At 40.9% G+C, this 20215-nt stretch overlaps 1 protein-coding gene across 1 annotated transcript; it reads left to right on the top strand.

The window, feature by feature from the left end:
• Positions 1–1347: 1347 nt before the first annotated feature.
• Positions 1348–2807, top strand: LOC121796820 (zinc finger MYM-type protein 1-like). Its single transcript, XM_042195599.1, has 2 exons — positions 1348–2689; positions 2785–2807. Exons 1-2 carry the CDS (start codon positions 1348–1350, stop codon positions 2805–2807), a joined length of 1365 nt encoding a protein of 454 aa, XP_042051533.1.
• Positions 2808–20215: the final 17408 nt, after the last annotated feature.

The following is a 20215-nucleotide window of genomic DNA, read 5'->3' as shown; positions in this document are numbered from 1 at the left end:
CATGACCCCCCAACTAATTCTTAAAAAACTTAGGGGTATTTTAGTAATTTCACAATAATTATAATTTATAATAAATATAATATTAGAGATATGTTTTAGCAAAATATATATGAATCGTGCCTCTTAATTTAGCGTATTCATTCTGCCGTTCCAATCCAAGTCTGAATTTAGCGTATTCATTCTGCCGTTCCAAGTCTGAAATCTGGTAAACTAGAACTAGGTATATTCAAAACTCAAATATAATTCAATTAATTTTTCTACATAGGTTATTTTTTTGTTTGGCTGCAATAATAATTCAAAGGGGGAGAAAGAAGATAGCTTATGTAATTCAATGGCTACGGTGGTTCTGTAGTTGGAATTTTATAACTCCAATTCTTTATTTGATGTGTGTGTTAATAGTTTTGCATACAGAAAATATCAAATATTTTGAACTTAATCAGTGTTGACTATTTTTGTAGGTATATGGATCGTTATTTCAAGAAACTTTCTTCTGTTGATTCTTCATCAGTTGAACCTTCACTTCTTCAACCTCAAGAATTATCGAATGAAGATAAAAGTAAGGTTGATTTAGAGAATCTTCCAAGTGATCCAGGAGAACGACCTGATATAATGAGTTATCTACCAAATTTAATAGAACAAGTTCGCAGAGCTTACTTACTTAAAGGTCCGTGTCAACAACGTAATCATGATTTTCGTCCTACAGTAGATGGAAATCGAAAACGTAAATTTGTCTCACATTGGTTTGATGAATTTAAGGATTGGTTGGAATATAGTGTTACAAAGGAAGCAGCTTTTTGTTTATATTGCTATCTTTTTTCAAGACTCCACGGAAATGGACAAGATGCTTTTGTATCAGGGGGATTTACGGTCTGGCGGAAGAAAGAAAGATTAAGAGATCATGTTGAAAACCATAAAAGTGCTCATAACAGGTGTAGATTAGCATGTGAGGATTTGTTGAATCAAGCCCAACACATTGAGGTCTCTTTGGCAAAACAGTCAACACAGTCTAAGCTTGACTACCGCCTGCAATTAAATGCAACGATTATTTCTCTTCGTTATCTTATAATGCAAGGATTGCCTTTCCGCGGTCATGATGAGTCAGAAGAATCATTAAATCAAGGTAATTTTCTTGAGTTCTTGAAAGTTATTTCTTCTTGCAATGAAGAGATAGCTAGTGTTGTGCTAAAAAATGCTCCAGACAATCTCAAACTTACATCACCAAATATTTAGAGAGATATTATAAATGCATTTGCTGTTGAGACAACGAAAGCTATTGTACATGATATGAGAAGTGAATTTTTCTCCATATTAGTTGACGAGTGTCGAGATGTATCTGTCAAAGAGCAAATGGGTGTTGTGGTGCGATATGTGGACAAGAATGGATGTGTTATAGAACGTTTTCTTGGTGTTGTTCATGTTAGTGATACAACTGCAACCTCACTTGAGAAAGCACTTGATTATTTGTTATCTACTTATGATTTAAGTATATCTAGTTTGAGAGGTCAAGGATATGATGGCGCAAGCAACATGAGAGGAGAATTCAATGGGTTGAAGAGTTTGATACTCAAGAGAAATTCCAGTGCTTATTATGTACATTGCTTTGCTCATCAGCTTCAGCTCACGATTGTTGCTGTTGCTAAAAAACATAAAATTGTCGGATCTTTTTATAATTCTATCTCTCGTTTGTGTAATACTGTTGGAGGTTCTTGTAAGCGCAGAGATATACTTCGGGAGAAACAGAGAGAGAATATTATTAAAGAGATTGCAAGTGATGAAATAAGCACAGGAAGAAGACTAAATCAAGAAATGTCATTGAAGCGACCTGGAGATACTCGTTGGAGTTCACATTACGGTACTCTTGTCAACTTGATACATTTATATTCTTCTATTGTTGATGTTCTTGAGTATGTTGGGGAGAATGGTCATGACGATTCAATAAGGGCTGAAGCTGATGATGTGCTAGAAATTATAAATAGTTTTGAGTTTGTCTTTGTGTTAAATCTTATGAAGCAAATCTTGGGAATCACACATGAACTCTCCCAAGTGATACAAAAGAAAGATCAAGACATTGTTAATGCGATGAATCTTGTCAAGGTAGCAAAATCACGTCTGCAAATAATGAGGGAAAAAGATTGGGATGTATTGCTTGCTGATGTTTCTAAGTTTTGTAGCAAATATGAACTGGATGTGCTTGACATGGAAGATGAGTTTGTAGCTCGAAAAAAAGGAAGACGTAGAGCTGAGAAAATGAAGAATCTCCACTATTATCGAGTTGAGCTCTTTTGTTCTGTTATTGACTTGCAAGCTCAAGAGTTGAATCAACGTTTTGACGAAGTCAACACAGACTTAGTTTTATGCATGTCATGTTTTGATCCTAGGGACTTATTTTCTGCATTTGATTTGGAGAAGCTGCTTCGTCTTGCACGATATTATCCTTCTGAATTTTCTGAAGTTGCTTTGTCCGAGCTTAAAAGTCAACTTGAGAACTTTATTTTCGATGTGCGCATAGATGAAAAGTTTTCACAAATATCAGGAATCAGTGGTCTTGCTCAAAAGATGGTTTCTACAAGGAAACATGAAGTTTTTCCAATGGTTTATTCATTAGTTAAGTTGTCATTGATCTTACCAGTTGCCACTGCATCAGTAGAAATAGCCTTTTCAGCAATGAAGATCATCAAGACTTCTCTATGTAATAGCATGGGAGACCAACTATTGAATGATTGCTTAGTTCCTTACATCGAAAAGGATGTGTTTGTTAAAGTTACCAATGAAACTATTATGCAGCGGTTTCAGAAGATGAAGAATAGAAGACAAATGTTATGATGTGATTGCATTTGACTTTTACATTTTGAACCTTATAATTTAATTTATATAATTTTTTTTGAAGTTTAATTTTGGACCCCCCATTATGCAATCTCTGGCTCCGCCACTGTATATATCTATAGAGTAATGGTAAAATGCAAACTTTATATATTGTAAAAACTCTAAACTATGATCTGGATCGTTAGAAAATGTCAACAGATGATAAAATAATAGCAACAAAAAATGTTAACACAATTTCAACAAAGCATCAACCGTTAGCATTTTTTGTTATTGTTATTTTGTCATCTGCTGACATTTTCTAACAGTCCAGATCTTAGTTTGAAGTTTGTACAATATTTAGAGTTTGTTTTTGATCACATCTCTCCCTATATATATATAGGGATGTATATTGAACAATCCTATATATATAGGGATGCAAAGGGTTGTATATTAGGATTGGTTTGGTATTGATCATAGTGATATATATTCATATTCATATGTTAAATATTGTTCTAAAACAAAACACTTGTAGTCCATTGGATCTTGTGATCTAACGGTTAGATTAATGCCACATGTCATCTAATAATATAGATTATTGGTCTAATAATGTAACTTAGCTAATAATGTAATGTTGCATTTTAGTGTGATAATGTAGATTATTAGTCTAATAATGTAGCATCTTAGTATAACAATACAACCATCAAATTCAAAGATCCAAGGACTGTGATTGGTGCTGTGCTTGATACTAAAGAGGTGTGACCCTAATACACCCCCTATATATATAATAATATTCTTACTGCCTCTCAAGCATCATCATCAAGAAAAGTAACAAAGTTTGATGCTTAGACTTGCAGCACTCCAACAAACAGCTAGACCAAATGCATAATCCTAACTCTTTGTCACTTCTCTGCCTCACTATGAAGGGGACCTATCAAAATAGCACACAGAAATCGAAGTTTGCCACAAATAAATTCAATCAAATTACAAAGTATATGAGCTTATGAAATGTCAAAAGTTGCCAATATCATCAAGTCATATCTAGATGCATATATATGTTCATCAAAAATAGCCAACACCACCAACTAATACTACCTACATAGATTGTTTAAAAGCAGCGAATCACAACTGTTAACATGTCATCAAAATAACACCCAATATTTGGTGATATGAGTGGCATAAAAGTTTGGTAAGTTCAATGGCAATTCCTTCTTCGTCATCATCATATTCACGAATGTAATACGTTTGCCTTCAGAGAGATTGAGGAATAAATATATGACTCGTTCATCAATTGTAATTATGTATGCAAAGTTCAGTCGAGTTTCCTCAGTAAGTGTAGCAATTTTTCTCAAAGCTTCAAGAATATGCATTGTTTTGTCAATAACTTCAGATTTGCTGCTTGTCAACTGTTCACTCCGTTTATCAAGTTTGTCGACGAAAATACTAATGGATTCATTTTGATGTTTGAAGAACTTAACCATGAGATTAACAATAACCAAGTAGTTAGAGGTTGCAGATTCAAGCTGCTTGTGCTTTCTTTTGGATTGAGTTTTGTTATCACCATCCCTTTTGGTGGAATTGACTGAGTTGCTTTCACCAGGAAAAGAAGTATCCACGACCACCTCCTCCAGAGGTACATAGTTTGGGGGAACTCATGGTCGACGTTTTCATTAGTATTGAAGAAAGAGTCATCTTGAGTGAGTGTGTACATTAAGGCCGGTAGGGAACTCATACACATCACATTGAGGTAGATATGGTTGTTGGCTTGCCACTTTAGCAAAATCTTTCGAGGCCTGCGTTGCCATGCCTCTTTATCAAGGTCTATCGAGCCCTGTGAACTTTTTCCAGATGCACGATCCTTTCCAAAGATCTCAATCCAGTCTTGGAAATACCGGTATGACTTGAATCACAATGTTTTAACTTGTGCGTGTGTCTGTTCAATAGGATATATGAAACTCATAGTTAACATCCTTGCAAGCCAAAGAAATATATTAATGCATTATGTTAAATTTTATCTTGACATATTGCTTCCATACATCTAGGAGTGGATCGGTACGGAACGCCATACTTTCGGTATCTTTAATTTTTGATACCGTTACCTTACCGTTATTGGGTATACCGTACTTTTACGGTATATCAAAGTATGGTACGGTATACCGTAGTACCTTTATGCAAAAAAAATCTCTTTAAAAGTAGGATTTTCGGAGATTTTTTCCTTTTAATTCTATTTTATATTATATAAATATATTAAATATAATGTAATATATATAATATTTCAACATGTACCGATTTTTTGGTATGCACCGAGGATTCGGTATACCGCAGTATACCGATTCGACGTTATATACTTAATATTCGGCATATCACGATATACCGCGGTATAGGAAAATTGATACCGTTACCGTACCGAAAGATTTCAGTACGGTATCATACCTTACCGAAAATTTCGGTATACCGAAAAAACGGTATTTTCGTTATTTTTTTCGGTACGATAAGTGCAGTATTTTGGTATTTTTTTCCAGCCCTAGCCCTAGCCCTAGCCCTACATACGTCATCCTCAACTGCAATCATGTTGTTAGAGTCATTCCAACCAAATCCACTAGTGTTGATCATGTTCATAAGGAGAGAGTGTTGCCTTTTCCATAACGTCAACTTAGACGATTCAAATTCAAATAAGTTCTAGGAAACTAAACTTTCAACTCTTTCTCAATAAGTTCTAGATAACCTGTTCGGAATGCATTCTCCTAGCGATAACAACCTGCAATTAATTTTTTCATAATTGCAATTAGTGAAGCTTCTTCATCATGCGTCCAAATTCTTCTTTCCTTATTCGAGGCATGAGAGAGCATAAGTAGAAGATCCGAGGGTATTGGAAATTTGTTGTTTTGTGAGGAACTCATAACTCATGCATGTATCAAGGCAATCAATTTATTACAAATGTTACAAAGTATAGTATGATGCATAAAAGTTCATATAATATAAATGACTAAATAATTTATCATAAATCTAAATCAGTGGCGAAGCCCGGAATTCGGCACTGGGAGGCCCAAGAACTTAAAAAAAAATAAAACATAAGTAATATTATTAAAAATTCAATGTTAAAAAAATAACCGCATCATAACATTTTGACTTCTATTCTTCATTTTCTGAAATCGATGCGTAATAGCTTCGTTAGAAACATTAAGAAACACATCACTTTCAATATATGGAACTAAGCAATCATTTAATAATTGGTCTCCCATACTATGCGTAGAGAAGTCTTGATGAACTTCATTGCTGAAAAAGTTCTTTCAATTGAGGCAGTGGCAACTGGTAAGATCAATGACAACTTAATCAACAAATAAACCAATAGAAAAACCTCATGTTTCCTAGTAGAAACCATCTTCTGTGAAAGACCTTCTATCCTTGACTTCTGTGAAAAAATTTCATCTATGCGCACATCGAGAATAAATATTTCAAGTTGTCTTTCAAGCTCAAACAAAGTAACTTTTGAAAATTCTGATGGATAATACCTTGCAAGGCGAAGCAGCTTCTCTGAATCAAATGTTGTAAATGAATATCTAGGATCGAAACATGCCATACGTAAAAGTAAGTATGTGTTGACTTCATCAAAACATTGATTCAACTCTTGAGATTGCATGTCAATCACTGAACAAAATAGCTCGGCTCGATAATGGTGGAGATTCTTCATTTTCTCAGCTTCCCATCTTACTTTTCCTCGAGGTACAAACTCGTCTTCCATGTCAACAGAGGTATTTTATGTTTGCTATAGAATTTTGAAACTTCAGTAAGCAAAAGCTCCCAACCTTTTTCTCTCATTATTTGCAAATGTATTTTTGTCAGCTTGACAAGATTCATCGCATTAACAATGTCTTGATCTTTCTTTTGTAGCACTTGAGACAATTCATATGTGATTCCAAGATTTGCTTCATAAGATGTAACATAAAGACAAACTCAAAATGTGTTATAATTTCTGACACATCAACAACTTCAGCCTTTGTTGAATCTTCAGTACCATTCTCCTCAACATACTCAATAACTTCAACAGAAGAAAATACATGTATCAAGTTTATGAGAGTACCATAATGTGAACTCCACAGAGTATCTTCAAGCGGCTTCAATGACATTTCTTGATTCAATCCTCTTCTAGTGTTAACTTCATCACATGTAATCACTTCGATAATCTTTTCTCTCTGTCTCTCCCAAAGTACATCTCTGCGCTTACCAGAACCTCCAACAATGTTACATAAATGAACAATAGTATTAAAAAAAGACTCAATACTTATATGTTTTTTTAGCAACAACAATTGTGAGTTGAAGCCGGTGAGCAAAAAACAATGTACATAATAAGCACTCGTATTCCTCATGAGTATCAAACTTTTCAGTCCCTGAGTTCACCTCTTATGTTGCTTGCACCATCGTATCCTTGACCTCTCAAACTAAATATACTTAAATCATAAGTAGATAATAAGGAATCAAGTGCCCTCTCAAGTGAGGTCACTGTTGTGTCACTAACATGCACAAGACCAAGAAAGCGTTCTATAATACATCCACTCTTGTCCATATATCGTATGACAACACCCATTTGCTCTTTAACAGATACATCTCAACATTCATCAACTAACATGGAGAAGAAATCATTTCCCATATCATGTATAATAAGTTTTGTTGTTTCAACAACAATTGCATTTACGATATCTTTCTGAATATCTGATGATGCTAGTTTGAGGTTTGCAGGAGCATTTTTTTAGTACATCATTAGATATTTCTTCGTTGCAAGAAGCAATAACTTTCAAAAGCTCAAGAAAGTTGCTTTGATTTAAGGTGTCACGCCCGCATTTTCTAAGGATAGAAAGCACGGTTGATCACGACTAGGGGAGGGTTAAAGAAACGGGGAAGAAAGGGGAAAACATACACATATGACCAAAAATTTAATAACTGAAATTACTTGGGAAAACGTCATAACGTTATCCTAACAAAAATACCAACTCTAAGTAAATAAGGAATGGACGGCAAACAATCTTGAAACGAGTTAGACTCTCAACGATAAGACAATTGTAAGGATAAAGGTTCTTAGCGGAAGCGTTCAAGACATGGAAAATATCGAGTATGAAGACACGACATCTCCAACAATACCAAACATGACAAAACAATCCATGAACTCTGCTCAACATCCTCCACATCCATCGCCGCTCAATCTGCACATTAAGAAAAATAATATGCAGGGCTGAGTACTTGATGCACTCAGTGGACACATGCCAAAACACAGTTTGCAAGCCATAATCAAGTGACCTTGGGGGTTTTGATTAAAAGAACCCAAGTACACAAAAAGCATTTCACCTAAAAAGTCGGTTGCGCAACCATTTTCCATCCACATCCACCATCACCATATCTGAACATACATGACAAGGAACGTGGCCACGAACCAAGTCACTAGACCGGCCAACTCCAAAGAGATAGCACACGATCTACAGGGTGTACACTAGTCCGAGCAGGGTTTGCGGCCCTACTGGGACCCGAATTCGATTAAACATACATGGCATACCCACTTCAGATAGGTTCATCAAAACACAAAACATGGCAAGACAAACATTTTCCACCTCCTTTCGCATAAAAATATATTTAGGACATAGTCCTTATTTAAAAAGAAAGCCCACCTCGCAAGCTTAGCTCCTCAACAAACTTTCTGTCCCAACCTCAAGTGGCGTGCAAAAGTTCACCCTTTTGAAAATAATATGATATGCAAAAATTAGACATTGCAAAAATAATTTAATTTAAAATAATGCATGCATCCTACTTGTGTATGCTCAAAACATCCTCTAACTTTTTACCAAAATAATATAAAGTTCTCGTACTTTTCTGATTTAGCTCATCGCCAAGGAAAGCGCCCAACACTATTTAATTTGACCCAAACTGGGCAAATTCTGAACCAGCCCAAACCAAATAATTAAGGTAGCCCAACTAAAAGAAATAAAGTGGTGAAGTGGAACAAGTCGGATCGTGTCTTCGTGTGCTTACAGGGAAAACTATGAAAGTGCTTGGTCAAGACACCGCGCTTCTTAAATCCGCTGGATCACTAGGTCCAGGAACTCAAGGAACACAGAGTGTTTTTGTCTTTGGAAACACTCGACTCCCCTTCAAAAATTAAATCCCTCAACCCGAATACTATGGATTAGTATAGGGAAGTGGGGTCAATCCCACGAAGATGGAGTCGTGAAGTAGTGCTTAGAGACTCTGGAAACAAGCGGCTGCTGCCACGCAAAAGGGTTGAGATTTAAACTACCACTAGACCTAGGACACAGAACACTTATAAAATCAGACATCAACGCCGAAAGAAACAATTACTCACTAGACCGTGTAAATGACTGACTAAACATGACTAGGCAGAGAGAATTAAAAAATGGGGACCATGACATTCAAATAAGGTAAGTACGGAAAAAGTTGCAACTAACAAACTCATGCAATTTCCTAACCAACTCAGACGCGTAAATGAAGAAAACAGAGCATACTCCTAGATTCGAACAGAATATAGAAATCGGGATGCCGGAAACTTGCTACGAATCGGACGTACGTCAGATCTACATAAACTAGGCGAAATAAAATGAAAATACGTAGGCTAGGCATAAAATTAAATCAACACGGCTCAGATTCACGTCGAATGCTTAATCCACTCCGGATCCAAGCCATCCGAACTCAACACCCACCAAAATCAACTCCATAACTCCGATTCTCACAGATCTGCTCAGATCAACTCCAAATCCCAACAATCACAGACAGCCTTACGACATCAGCAAGTTAAAAACCCCGATTCATCCACAAACAAACTCCATTCTCCCAGATCCAACCACGAACCTGCAATAATCCAGAAAACAACCTCGAAAACAACCAACTCCAACAATCCAACTCAGAATTCAAGTAAACATAATCAACAAACAAAGATCAACACAATCGGCATAAGCTAAAACGAAACTTGTATAAAAACAGAGAAATATCCAGAAAACAAAGAGGTCCGAGCTTCGAACAGCGAAGCTCGGCGAATTCAGCAGAAACGAAAATGGAAAATAAATTGTTTCTTCGCCCTAAAGAAGGACGGTGTTGCGACCAGATCGAAATGTATGAAAACTAGAGGTGAACCCCAAGTACGCCCTGAATCTCCCCACGAAAGAACCCAAGTGTGTGAAAAAGTGAAATAAGCTACAAGCTGTTCTCGAGGTCTCCAACCGAGAAGATCCCTCCAGCGTGCATGCTTCTCCCTTTTATAGACGCGGACATAACCTTCTAGAGTCTTCGTAGAAATCTCTATTCTACCCTTCAACTCCGAGGCTTTCTCCGTCGAGCAATTTTCCGCATAATGTCCACTCTTTCGCCTTCTTCCTAGGTCCACGCAACTGTCTCCCTCCTTTGCTGGACCTGGCGAAAATCTTCACACACCTGGCTTAAAACGTGTGTTAGACCCAGAAATTTCACGAATTAAAGCTATAGACCTATGCATGAAATTAGCCTTATCAAACTGCTCACACTTAAACCATGCTTGTCCTCAAGTATGAAAGACAAGAAAATGAAATAAGACGAATTTCAATGCACGGTTCCCAAGAACGAATCTGCAAACAAGATCTAACAAAAACAAAAACCTAGACCTAGAAACTTACAGACTCAGAAAAGAAAATAACACACAAAGAACACAAAACACAACACATAAACATGCACTAGTTTCAACTTTTAGGCGACTGTCCCCACAAGCTTAAGTTCTCTCAGATCGTCTACAGTCTCCAAATCCTCCTTCTTCCTTCGTCAACCCAAACGGTTCGTCAGTTTGTCAAGAAACCTATGGATTCCCTAGCGGTTAGGTTCGCTCGATCACTCATTCCTCACCAGGGATATTAGGATAAAAAACGCTCCAGAGTTAAAGTTACACCACTGATGCGTTGGGTTATGAGAGTTTCTCCTTTTTATCATCTCCTCTTTTTTCCTTTTAAATCCTAGGTTAGGTTACTATTGCTTCCTGCCCTTAGATTTCTTTTTTTTTTCTTCTATTCCCCCTTTTATATATATATTTTTTCCCCCCTGGACTTCGTCCAGCTTATACCTCCGAATTTTTAGTTTATTTCTCCCCTGGACTTCGTCCAGCTTATACCTCCATTTCCTGGACTTCGTCCAGCTTATACCTCCTTTTCCTGGGCTTCGTCCAGCTTATACCTCCAAAAACCCTTTTTTTCTCCTTTATACTCTACTCCCTAAGCATCAAGTGGTTGCCCATTTGTTAGAAGTTAGCTCAAAGTGTTTAGGCTTATAACTCACTTTATAGTAGGGCTGCACAGATAGGTTATCTAAGGTATCCTCTATCGTCCTCACTTCATCCAAACCGTTAAGGAAAAGGGCATCAAAGTTGACGTGTATCCTATCTTCAATCGCTCTTACTAAGGGAATTTTTCTGCCTTATTGTATCCACTAGCTCATGCAGCACGTAACACACAGACAAAACTAAAAAAAACTATAAGACTCACATTCACATTCTGCACCTATTCCCTCCCCCTCCCACTTCACTCAAGCTTGTCCCCAAGCTATCCTAGTGGAGGGGGAAAATAGGGAAGTACAAACACATAAAGCAGAACACAAAACAGACAAACAACATGCCAGAACAAACAAACTTCTCACACTTAGACCGTACACCGGGCTAAGTGGGAGAAAGCACAACAACTAAAACCAAACATGCAAAATAGTTTAACCCCTTCTCACACTTAGACCAGGAATTGGGCTAAGTGCGGGAAGTAGTAACGCATATGTACATAACAAGCATGCTGGCACAGAAAATTAAAACAGAAAGCAAAAACAGAAAGCAATGAAAGAAGAAAAGTAAAAGTTACTTGGGCTGGGAGGATTAATTCGGTGCCTGGCCCCCTCGGGAGCCAGACTTGGGCGGCACGGCCTGTTGGGTCACCTTAGCTTTCTTTCTTGCCGGCGACTCCGGCTTCTCTTTCATCTCTTCTGTCTGTCCGGGTACGGTCTTCTTCAGGGTCATGGGTCTAGTAGAGGACGGGGTGATTAGAGGCTTGGTGACTTGTGGCTGCTTCCGGATAAGATAGATCTCCTGGACTTGGCGCCTTGGGTCAGCCACTAGGTCCAGGAAGTAACATTGGTGCGTCCGGGAATTTCTCGCGCAACCACTTCATCATTGTCATTATTAACGCGACACCCTCCGTCATCTTCTCAGTACATCGGGACGACATTATCACCAGATCAGAAACGCGCCCCTTGAGGGCTACCATTTCCTTCCTAACCTTCTGAACCTCCGTTCTCATTTCTTCCATTTCCGTTCGTACTCCGATAACTTCCTTCCTTACTCTGTCAGCTTCACCACTGTCCTTCCCTTTACCCCGCAGGGCCACTATCCCTTCCATCACCTTTTGAATCTCGGATCTCATCCAGCTGACTTCCTTCCTCATTGCGTTCACTTCCACGACTGGCTTCCTGGCTTCACCCACGTCAGCAACGTCCTTCACTCCCGCCACCTCTTGTTCCTATTTGATCTGGGCCTCCGACTTACCAACTTCGTTAAAACAGACATCCCTCTTGTGCATGATTAGCAGCCCCTTGTTGAAGAAGTACTCCATATTGAAAACCTCGGGGGGTAGACACATCTTCACTTCCCGGCAAGCCTTGTGGATCTTCATGATCACATTGCGCTGCAAATAAGCCCCCAGAAGGTGGCATGTGTATAGATGCCGGGAGGGGTTGGCAGTTACTTGGTGGCAGGCTTGAGCTAACCAGTAACCCAAGTGGACACGTACACCCGTGGCCATGCACCAGGTAAAGTATAAGTCGGCAGTTGTCAAGGCGGTGTTGGCTGTGCCCATCAGATTGTAGCTAATGAAGGTTTGGGCGAACCTCAGAACCCTGTCTTCGATATGGTGAGCCTTCGAGCAACTAGTTTTAAATTGACCCACCCTCAGGTGAGTCAAGAACTCCCATGCGCTCTGCGCTTTGAAACCTGGTGTGAGCTTTGGTGGGCCGACCATTCTCTCATTCCATAATCCTTCGTCATCTTCTCTACGCGTCAGCAGACCCATCCGTAGAGTCCACTCCCTGATGCTCATCACATGCTCTTCATTGAAGAGCCTGAAGTTAATGGAATCGGCATCCAAGTCGGTGGTGGATTTAAACCGGAAAGTCGAGAAAAATTCCCGCGCCACGTCTATTGGAACCTCAATGGTGCTATGCTTTAGCAACCAGTCAAAGCCGATTGCCCCTATATACCCCCGAAAATCGTCATTGCTTGAGATCCCCTTAAGCTCGGCCGAATCGTACATCTTCCCATATTTGGCATATTTCCCCACGGCACTCTTCTCCGCATATATTGCTGTACGTTTTGGGTCCTCAAACTTCCCCATCGCGTTCAGCAGTTCCTTAGTGATCCAGATTTCTTTCGGCTCAAAATTGAGCTCCACTTCTTGTTCTTCCTCGGAGTCACTGGACTCATTAGGGCTTTTCGACTCGGCATCGGACGGTACTTTAGCAGGTGGAGAGGGAGAGTGGTCAGCGGACTTCCCTTTTGCTTTCTTGGTCGAGGAAGGAGCAATCTGCTTCCCCTTCCTCTTCCTCTCGACCGCGTGTCTGCGCTCCTCCTCGTCGCTCTCCCCATCAGTAGGTCTAGGAGAGTTTACCTGCTCAGGAGCCGCAGTCTCTAGACTCAGCGATCCTTCTTCTGTCTGCGGAACGGTTTCATATATCTCATCAAGCAGACTCCGACGAGCCTGTCTTCGCTCCTCCCTCGGATTTACTGGCGAATTGGTGTCCCCCGTCAGGTCTACGAGCAAATTCAACCCGACATCGACGGGTTCTTGAGCATTCTCAGCATCGAGGGCCTCTCCCTCCTTGTTCAACAATGGGGTTGCCCCCGAAATGTAAACAGGGGTTTCTGTCCCCTCAGACTTCTCAGGGGTTTCCCCTTCTCTGACATCTTTCTCACCAATTTGGGCTTCGGCGCCCCCAACCACTTCTGAAACATTACTATCAACAACAAGGGTTTCCCCCATAGCAAATTCTTCCAAAACAGGGGTTTCCCCCTCTGTAACTCCTACAGCCGCAGAAAGATCTATACCCACAGATGCATTCAGGGTTTCCTTCTCAGCAAATATCACAGTGGCAATAACAGGATTTACCTCCTCAGTGACAGAACCTAACCTGGGTTCACTTACGGCCAACAACTCCAACCCCGCGGTCAGATCTGCTTCTTCTTCGCGAGTTTCTGCGGCGGTTGGTTCTTGAACAATGACGGCTTCTTCTGGTACAGCGGGGGTGGGTTCTGCGGCAGCCACCGGTTTGGGTGTTGAAACCCCTGAAGTTTCCGGTTGTGATACGACAGATGTCGAAACGGCTGGTATAGATTTCCCCATTACCGCCGCGAACATAGCAAACGCCTCCATTGCCTTGTCTGGCCCCTCAAATTTTTGTAGTATATCCGCCATAAACGCCGCCGCACTTGAATCGGCGGATCCTGAATTGTTTCTGGTACTCTGCTTGTTATCCATGAAGAATTCTGTAGAAGTTTTGACAAAAACTTGGACAGAAATTTCTTTGATTAGGGTTAGAGAAAGAAAACCTAGAGAGAAATTTGGGGAATTTTGGATGTAGAGAGAGAGTGAGTAAGGAAAAATAAAAGGAGAACACGGTTATTAGCCGATAGGTATGGGAAAGGACGGTTTGCAGGCGGTTGCAGGTATGACTCTAGCGACTGTACGCCTCCCCATAAAGGTGTCCTTTGAAATTCGAACCGGTGCCAACTCCCTCCAAAATTTTACTTCTCAACTCCTTGCCCTAGCAAATTCCTTCTGCGAAACCATACTTAGGAAAAACATTAAACAAAAAACTGAAACGCTAGACTCCCCGTTTCTAGGATATGACAGTATCAAAAACATTCCTAAGGAGTCTGGTATTTCGAAAATATTTTTAGAAGATTATTATTATTTTTTTCCTGAGTTTGTTTGGGTTTTTCTTGATTTAAAGAAAGCGATTAAATATTTACAATTTATGTTCAAGTGTTCTCAAGATTTCCTGGGTCAGGGTATGGTAAAACTTCCTTGAATACTGGACCTAGGAGAGCTTTTAAGAACACTCACTTCCCAGACTGATTAGGCGAATTCAGGGAGTGCGCGTAATGGCATTTCGTCCACTACACACATCTCCGAGTTATCCCTAAATACCTTTACCCAATGACCGTTGATAAGAAAAGGAGTAGAGTTTGAAAAACTTCCCTGGATCTCTACTGCTCCATTTGCACGCAAACTCACAACAGTGTACGGCCCAATCCATTTGGATTTTAACTTACCGGGCATTAACTTGAGTCGGGACTGGAACAGGAGAACCTTGTGCCCAACTTGTAGTTCCTTGGTCCGGAGATTTTTATCATGCCACAACTTGGTGTTTTCCTTGTACCACATTGCTGACTCGTAAGACTCAAGTCGCAATTCTTCCAACTCCTGGAGCTGCAGTTTCCTCTCTCCCTCACAAGCTCGAGGATTCATATTAATCTCTTTGACCGCCCAGTACGCCCTGTGCTCAATTTCCACCGGTAGGTGACACATCTTGCCGAATACTAACCTGTAAGGAGACATTCCAATGGGCGTTTTATATGCTGTTCTGTATGCCCATAATGCATCATCAATTCTCTTGCTCCAGTCTTTCCTCGACGGATTCACCGTCTTTTCCAGGATCGCTTTGATTTCTCTGTTTGATATTTCTGCTTGGCCGTTGGACTGAGGATGGTATGGTGTGGAAAGGCGATGGTGAACTCCGTACTTTCTCATTAGAGCTTCAATAGTCCGGTTGCGGAAATGTGTCCCATTGTCAGATATTATAGCTCTGGGCACTCCATACATGTTGAAAATGTTAGCTCTAAGGAACTTCGCTACCTCTTTAGCTTCACACGATGTGGTTGCTTTTGCCTCTATCCACTTCGAAACATAATCCACTGCCACAAGTATGTATGTGTTCTCGTATGAAGACGGAAATGGACCCATGAAGTCCATCCCCCAGACATCGAAGATCTCACATACAATTATGGGAACTTGTGGCATTTCGTCCCTCCGGGAGATTCCCCCGGTCTATTGACACCTCACACAGTTCTGACAAAATTCAAAAGCATCCTTATTCAACGTAGGTTAGTAAAACCCATTGTCCAACACCTTCCTTGCGGTCTTCCTAGGTCCAAAGTGACCTCCACACGCTAGGGCATGGCAATGATTCAGCACATCCCTCTGTTCCCACTCCGGGATACACCTCCGGATTACTTGGTCGGCTCCCATTCGCCACAAATACGGGTCATCCCAGAAATAGTACTTGGCCTCGCTCTTCAATTTCATCTTTTGGGACCGGGAGATTACTTGGGAACTAGGCACCTCTTCAGTGACTAAGTAATTTGCCAGGTCCGCGAACCATAGCTCAGCATTTGTCTGACATTTCCCTTTCTCGGCATCCCCTGGACCTATTAATGCCATGAGCTTTTCCCAATTGATGGGTCTAGGAAATTCTTCCAGATAGTACAAATGTTCATCGGGGAATGCATCTGGAATTGCTTCCTCGGTCTCCCCTTGAAAAATACGACTTAGGTGGTCAGCCACCTTGTTCTCGGTTCCTTTCTTGTCCTTAACTTCCCAATCAAATTCTTGTAAAAGTAATACCCAACGGATTAATCTTGGTTTAGACTCCTTCTTCGCCAGCAAGTACTTAATAGCTGCGTGGTCCGTGAAAACGATCACCTTCGACCACAGCAAGTACGGGGAAAACTTCTCAAATGAGTATACCACCGCCAGCATTTCTTTTTCGGTGGTGTCATAATTCTTCTGAGCTTGATTCAGTGTTTTGGATGCATAAAAGATCACATAGCTTTTTCCATCAATTCTTTGACCTAACACCGCTCCCACGACATAGTTGCTTGCGTCACACATAATTTCAAAGGGTAGATTCCAGTCGGGCGCTCTAATAATAGGGGCAGATATTAGTCTATCTTTCAACAACTGAAAAGCCTTTTTGCACTCCTCATCGAACACAAACTCCACATCGTTATGCAATAAGTGAGTGAGTGGTTGAGCAATCCTCGCGAAATCCTTTATAAACCTCCTATAAAATCCTGCATGCCCTAGGAATCCTCTCACCTCTTTCTGATTCGTCGGGTAAGGCAGTTTTGAGATGACATCGATTTTTGCTTGATCTACCTGTATGCCTCTTTCCGATACCACATGCCCTAGGACAATTCCTTCAGGGACCATAAAGTGGCATTTCTCGAAATTCAAAACCAAATGCTTTTCCTGGCACCTTCTCAGCACCATATCCAAACTTGCCAAACACGAGTCAAATGAATTCCCGTACACCGTGAAGTCATCCATAAAAATCTCAATGCAATCCTCTAGGAGATCCGAGAAAATACTCATCATACACCGCTGAAAAGTCCCTGGCGCATTGCAGAGATCAAACGACATCCTCCTATAAGCATACGTTCCAAAGGGACACGTGAAAGTTGTCTTCTCTTGATCCTCGGGATCCACATAGATTTGAAAATACCCACTATATCCGTCCAGGAAACAGAAATATTGCTTGCCCGCCAGCCTCTCCAACATCTGGTCAATGAAAGGTAACGGGAAGTGATCCTTCTTAGTAGCCTCGTTCAGCTTCCGGTAGTCAATACACATCCTCCACCCAGTAACAAGTCGAGTGGGAACCAATTCATTTTTATCGTTCTTAACTACCTGTATACTTGACTTCTTGGGTACCATATGTACGGGACTAACCCATTCACTGTCTGGTATGGAATATATGATTCCTAGGGATAGCAGCTTCAATACTTCCTTCAACACTTCTTCCCTCATGTTCGGATTCAACTTGCGTTGCGGATCCCTACAGGCCTTTGCTCCTTCTTCTAAACGAATGTGATGCATGCACATATCTGGACTGATTCCAACCAAGTCAGAGAGCGTCCACCCAATGGCTTTCTTGTTTCTCCTGATTACATTCAACAGTTCCTCTTCTTGTCCCTCGGTCAAGCCGCTGTTAATAATCACCGGGAAGTTTTCGTTCTCCTCCAGATGCGCATACTTGAGCCCAGGTGGAAGTGTTTTCAATTCTTCCTTGGGGACATCTTTTTCCTGGGGCAAGGGGTTTTGTTCTGTTGTCATTCCCTTCTTAGACTCAGTAGAACTGTCCATGCTCGCCACATAAGGTGTCTTCCTTGACCTAGCTAGCTCCGGACTTGAACAGAATTCCAGAATTGCTTCCGCTAGTTCCTCATCCGATAACTCACTTGTGTTCATCGCTTGACACCAACTGGCTACTTCTCTATCAATGGCATGACTCATCTCAGAATTCTCGATCTGTTCCTGCATTAACTCTGTCTCAAGATATTCCTGGACCAAGGGGTTAATAACATCTATAGCATGCAAATTTTCAACGTCAAGAGGTCTTTTCATTGCCTCATCTATGCTGAATGTATATTTCTCCCCATTGTAATCAAGGCAGATAGTACCGTCAAAAACATCAATGATAGTTTTAGCGGTACGCAGGAAAGGTCTCCCTAGAAGTACTCCGCCAGACTCTGCAGACTCATTATCACTCATCCTAATCACATGGAAATCAGCTGGGTACAAGAAATCATGTACCTTCACTATCACATTCTCAAGCACTCTTTCAGGACAAATGCATGACCTGTCTGCCAATTGGATCACAACTTTCGTGTCCACCATGCCTACCCCTACTAACTTCTTGTATATAGACAGTGGTAACACATTTATCGACGCACCTAAATCACACATAGCATGCTCGATTTTCACATTACCAATAGAGATGGGTAAGGTAAACATACCTGGATCATTGCATTTCGAAGGCATCCTCCGCTTCTGAATCACTGCCGAGACATTCTCGCCTATCAAAATTTTCCCACTGGGTCAGCCTTTCCAGCTATAAATTCCTTGATGAACTTGCTAAACACCGGCAATTTCAAGGCCTGCAGGAATGGTAGATTAATTTCTAGTTTCCCAAAAATGTCCATGAAATCCACCGGCTTTTCCTTCTTCTTCTTGGCTTCCCCCCGGCTTGGGAAAGGCTTCAGTCGTTTTCCTGCTCCTGGAGAGCCTTCGGCTGAGAATTCTCCAGTCTCCTCCCTTACTGCCTCGTTCTCAAACACTGGCTCTGGATCGAGGAAGAATGGTTCAGTTGACTTAGGCAAGGGTTTCTCCAAGTCTCCTATCTTAAGGTCATCCTTGACCAAGGAACGTTCTCCTTCCGAGTCCCTAGATCTAGGAATTGTATCCTCTTCCTTACCTTCCTTGGGGCTTATCGCTTCCTTCGTTCTTACCACTGGCCCATCATATGCCTTCCCGGATCTCAAGGTAACCTGACTTATATTCGCCCTATCTGGTGGCCTTACGGAGGCGGGAATATTTCACTCATTTCCCCTCATATCACTCAAAGAAGTGGCTATCTGGGACAATTGTTTAGCCAGCATATCCATGGCTGCCTTTTGCTCCTGTTGAGCATCTTGAAGCTTGTGCACTATGTCATTGTTCGATTGCAGGTTGCTTTGCATATGTTGCTGAGAACTGACGAGGTCGTGTACCATATCATCGATACTCTTTGGTGACTTTCGTGGTTGACTGGACCCTGGCCCTATACTCAGAGTCGGTCCACTGGCTTGATTCTGACGATCGTTCCCTTGACCGCCTGAAGAGTTGTTGTATTGATTTCCTTGGCCCTGGTAATTGTTCTGAAAATTCCTTTGGTGCGGTGGCACATAAGAGTTCCCTTGATTATTCTGACTTCTGTTCCCCCAGCTTGAGTGGTCTCTGAAGTGGTGGTCCTCTCACTCGACTCTAATGTCGAATGACTGGACTCAGGGGTAAGCAAGTGTGCACATATGAGAATTAATGCAAAGCTCGGTCCAGACACAACGCTCCTTAAATCCACTGGATCACTGGGTCCAGGAACTCAAGAGAACTACAGTGTTTTTGTCGCTGGACACACTCGACTCCCCTTCAAAAATAAATCCCTCAACCCGAATACTATGAATTAGTATAGGGAAGTGGGGTCGATCCCACAGAGATGGATTCGCAAAGTAATGCTAAGAGACTATGGAAACAAACGGCTGCTGCCACGCAAAGGGGTTGAGATTTTAACTATCACTAGATCTAGGCAAGAAATGTAAACGCTAGACCTAGGACACAGAAAACTTACTGGAATCAGACATCAAATCCGAAAGACACAATTACTCCCTAGACTAAGTAAACAATTACCTAATCTAGCTAAACAGAAAGCAACTAACAGTGGGGACCATGTTTCCAGAAATAGCAAGTACGGTAAAAGCTGCAGACAACCAACCCATGCAATTTCCTAACCAACTCAGACGCGTAAATGCAGAAAACAGAGCATACTC

This window comes from Salvia splendens, chromosome 3 (assembly GCF_004379255.2).
Source record: "Salvia splendens isolate huo1 chromosome 3, SspV2, whole genome shotgun sequence".
Lineage (NCBI taxonomy): Eukaryota > Viridiplantae > Streptophyta > Magnoliopsida > Lamiales > Lamiaceae > Salvia > Salvia splendens.
The sequence above is the reverse complement of the archived record's forward strand: the minus strand, read 5'-3'. Positions and strand labels throughout refer to the sequence as shown.

What these genes read in the sequence shown, in the direction of transcription:
- LOC121796820 (XM_042195599.1), top strand. Translation starts at nt 1,348, where the DNA reads ATGGGTGTTGTGGTGCGATATGTGGACAAGAATGGATGTGTTATAGAA. An exon ending in GATCATCAAGACTTCTCTAT is followed by an intron (nt 2,690 to 2,784) that starts GTAATAGCATGG and finishes ACTATTATGCAG; the next exon opens with CGGTTTCAGAAGATGAAGAA.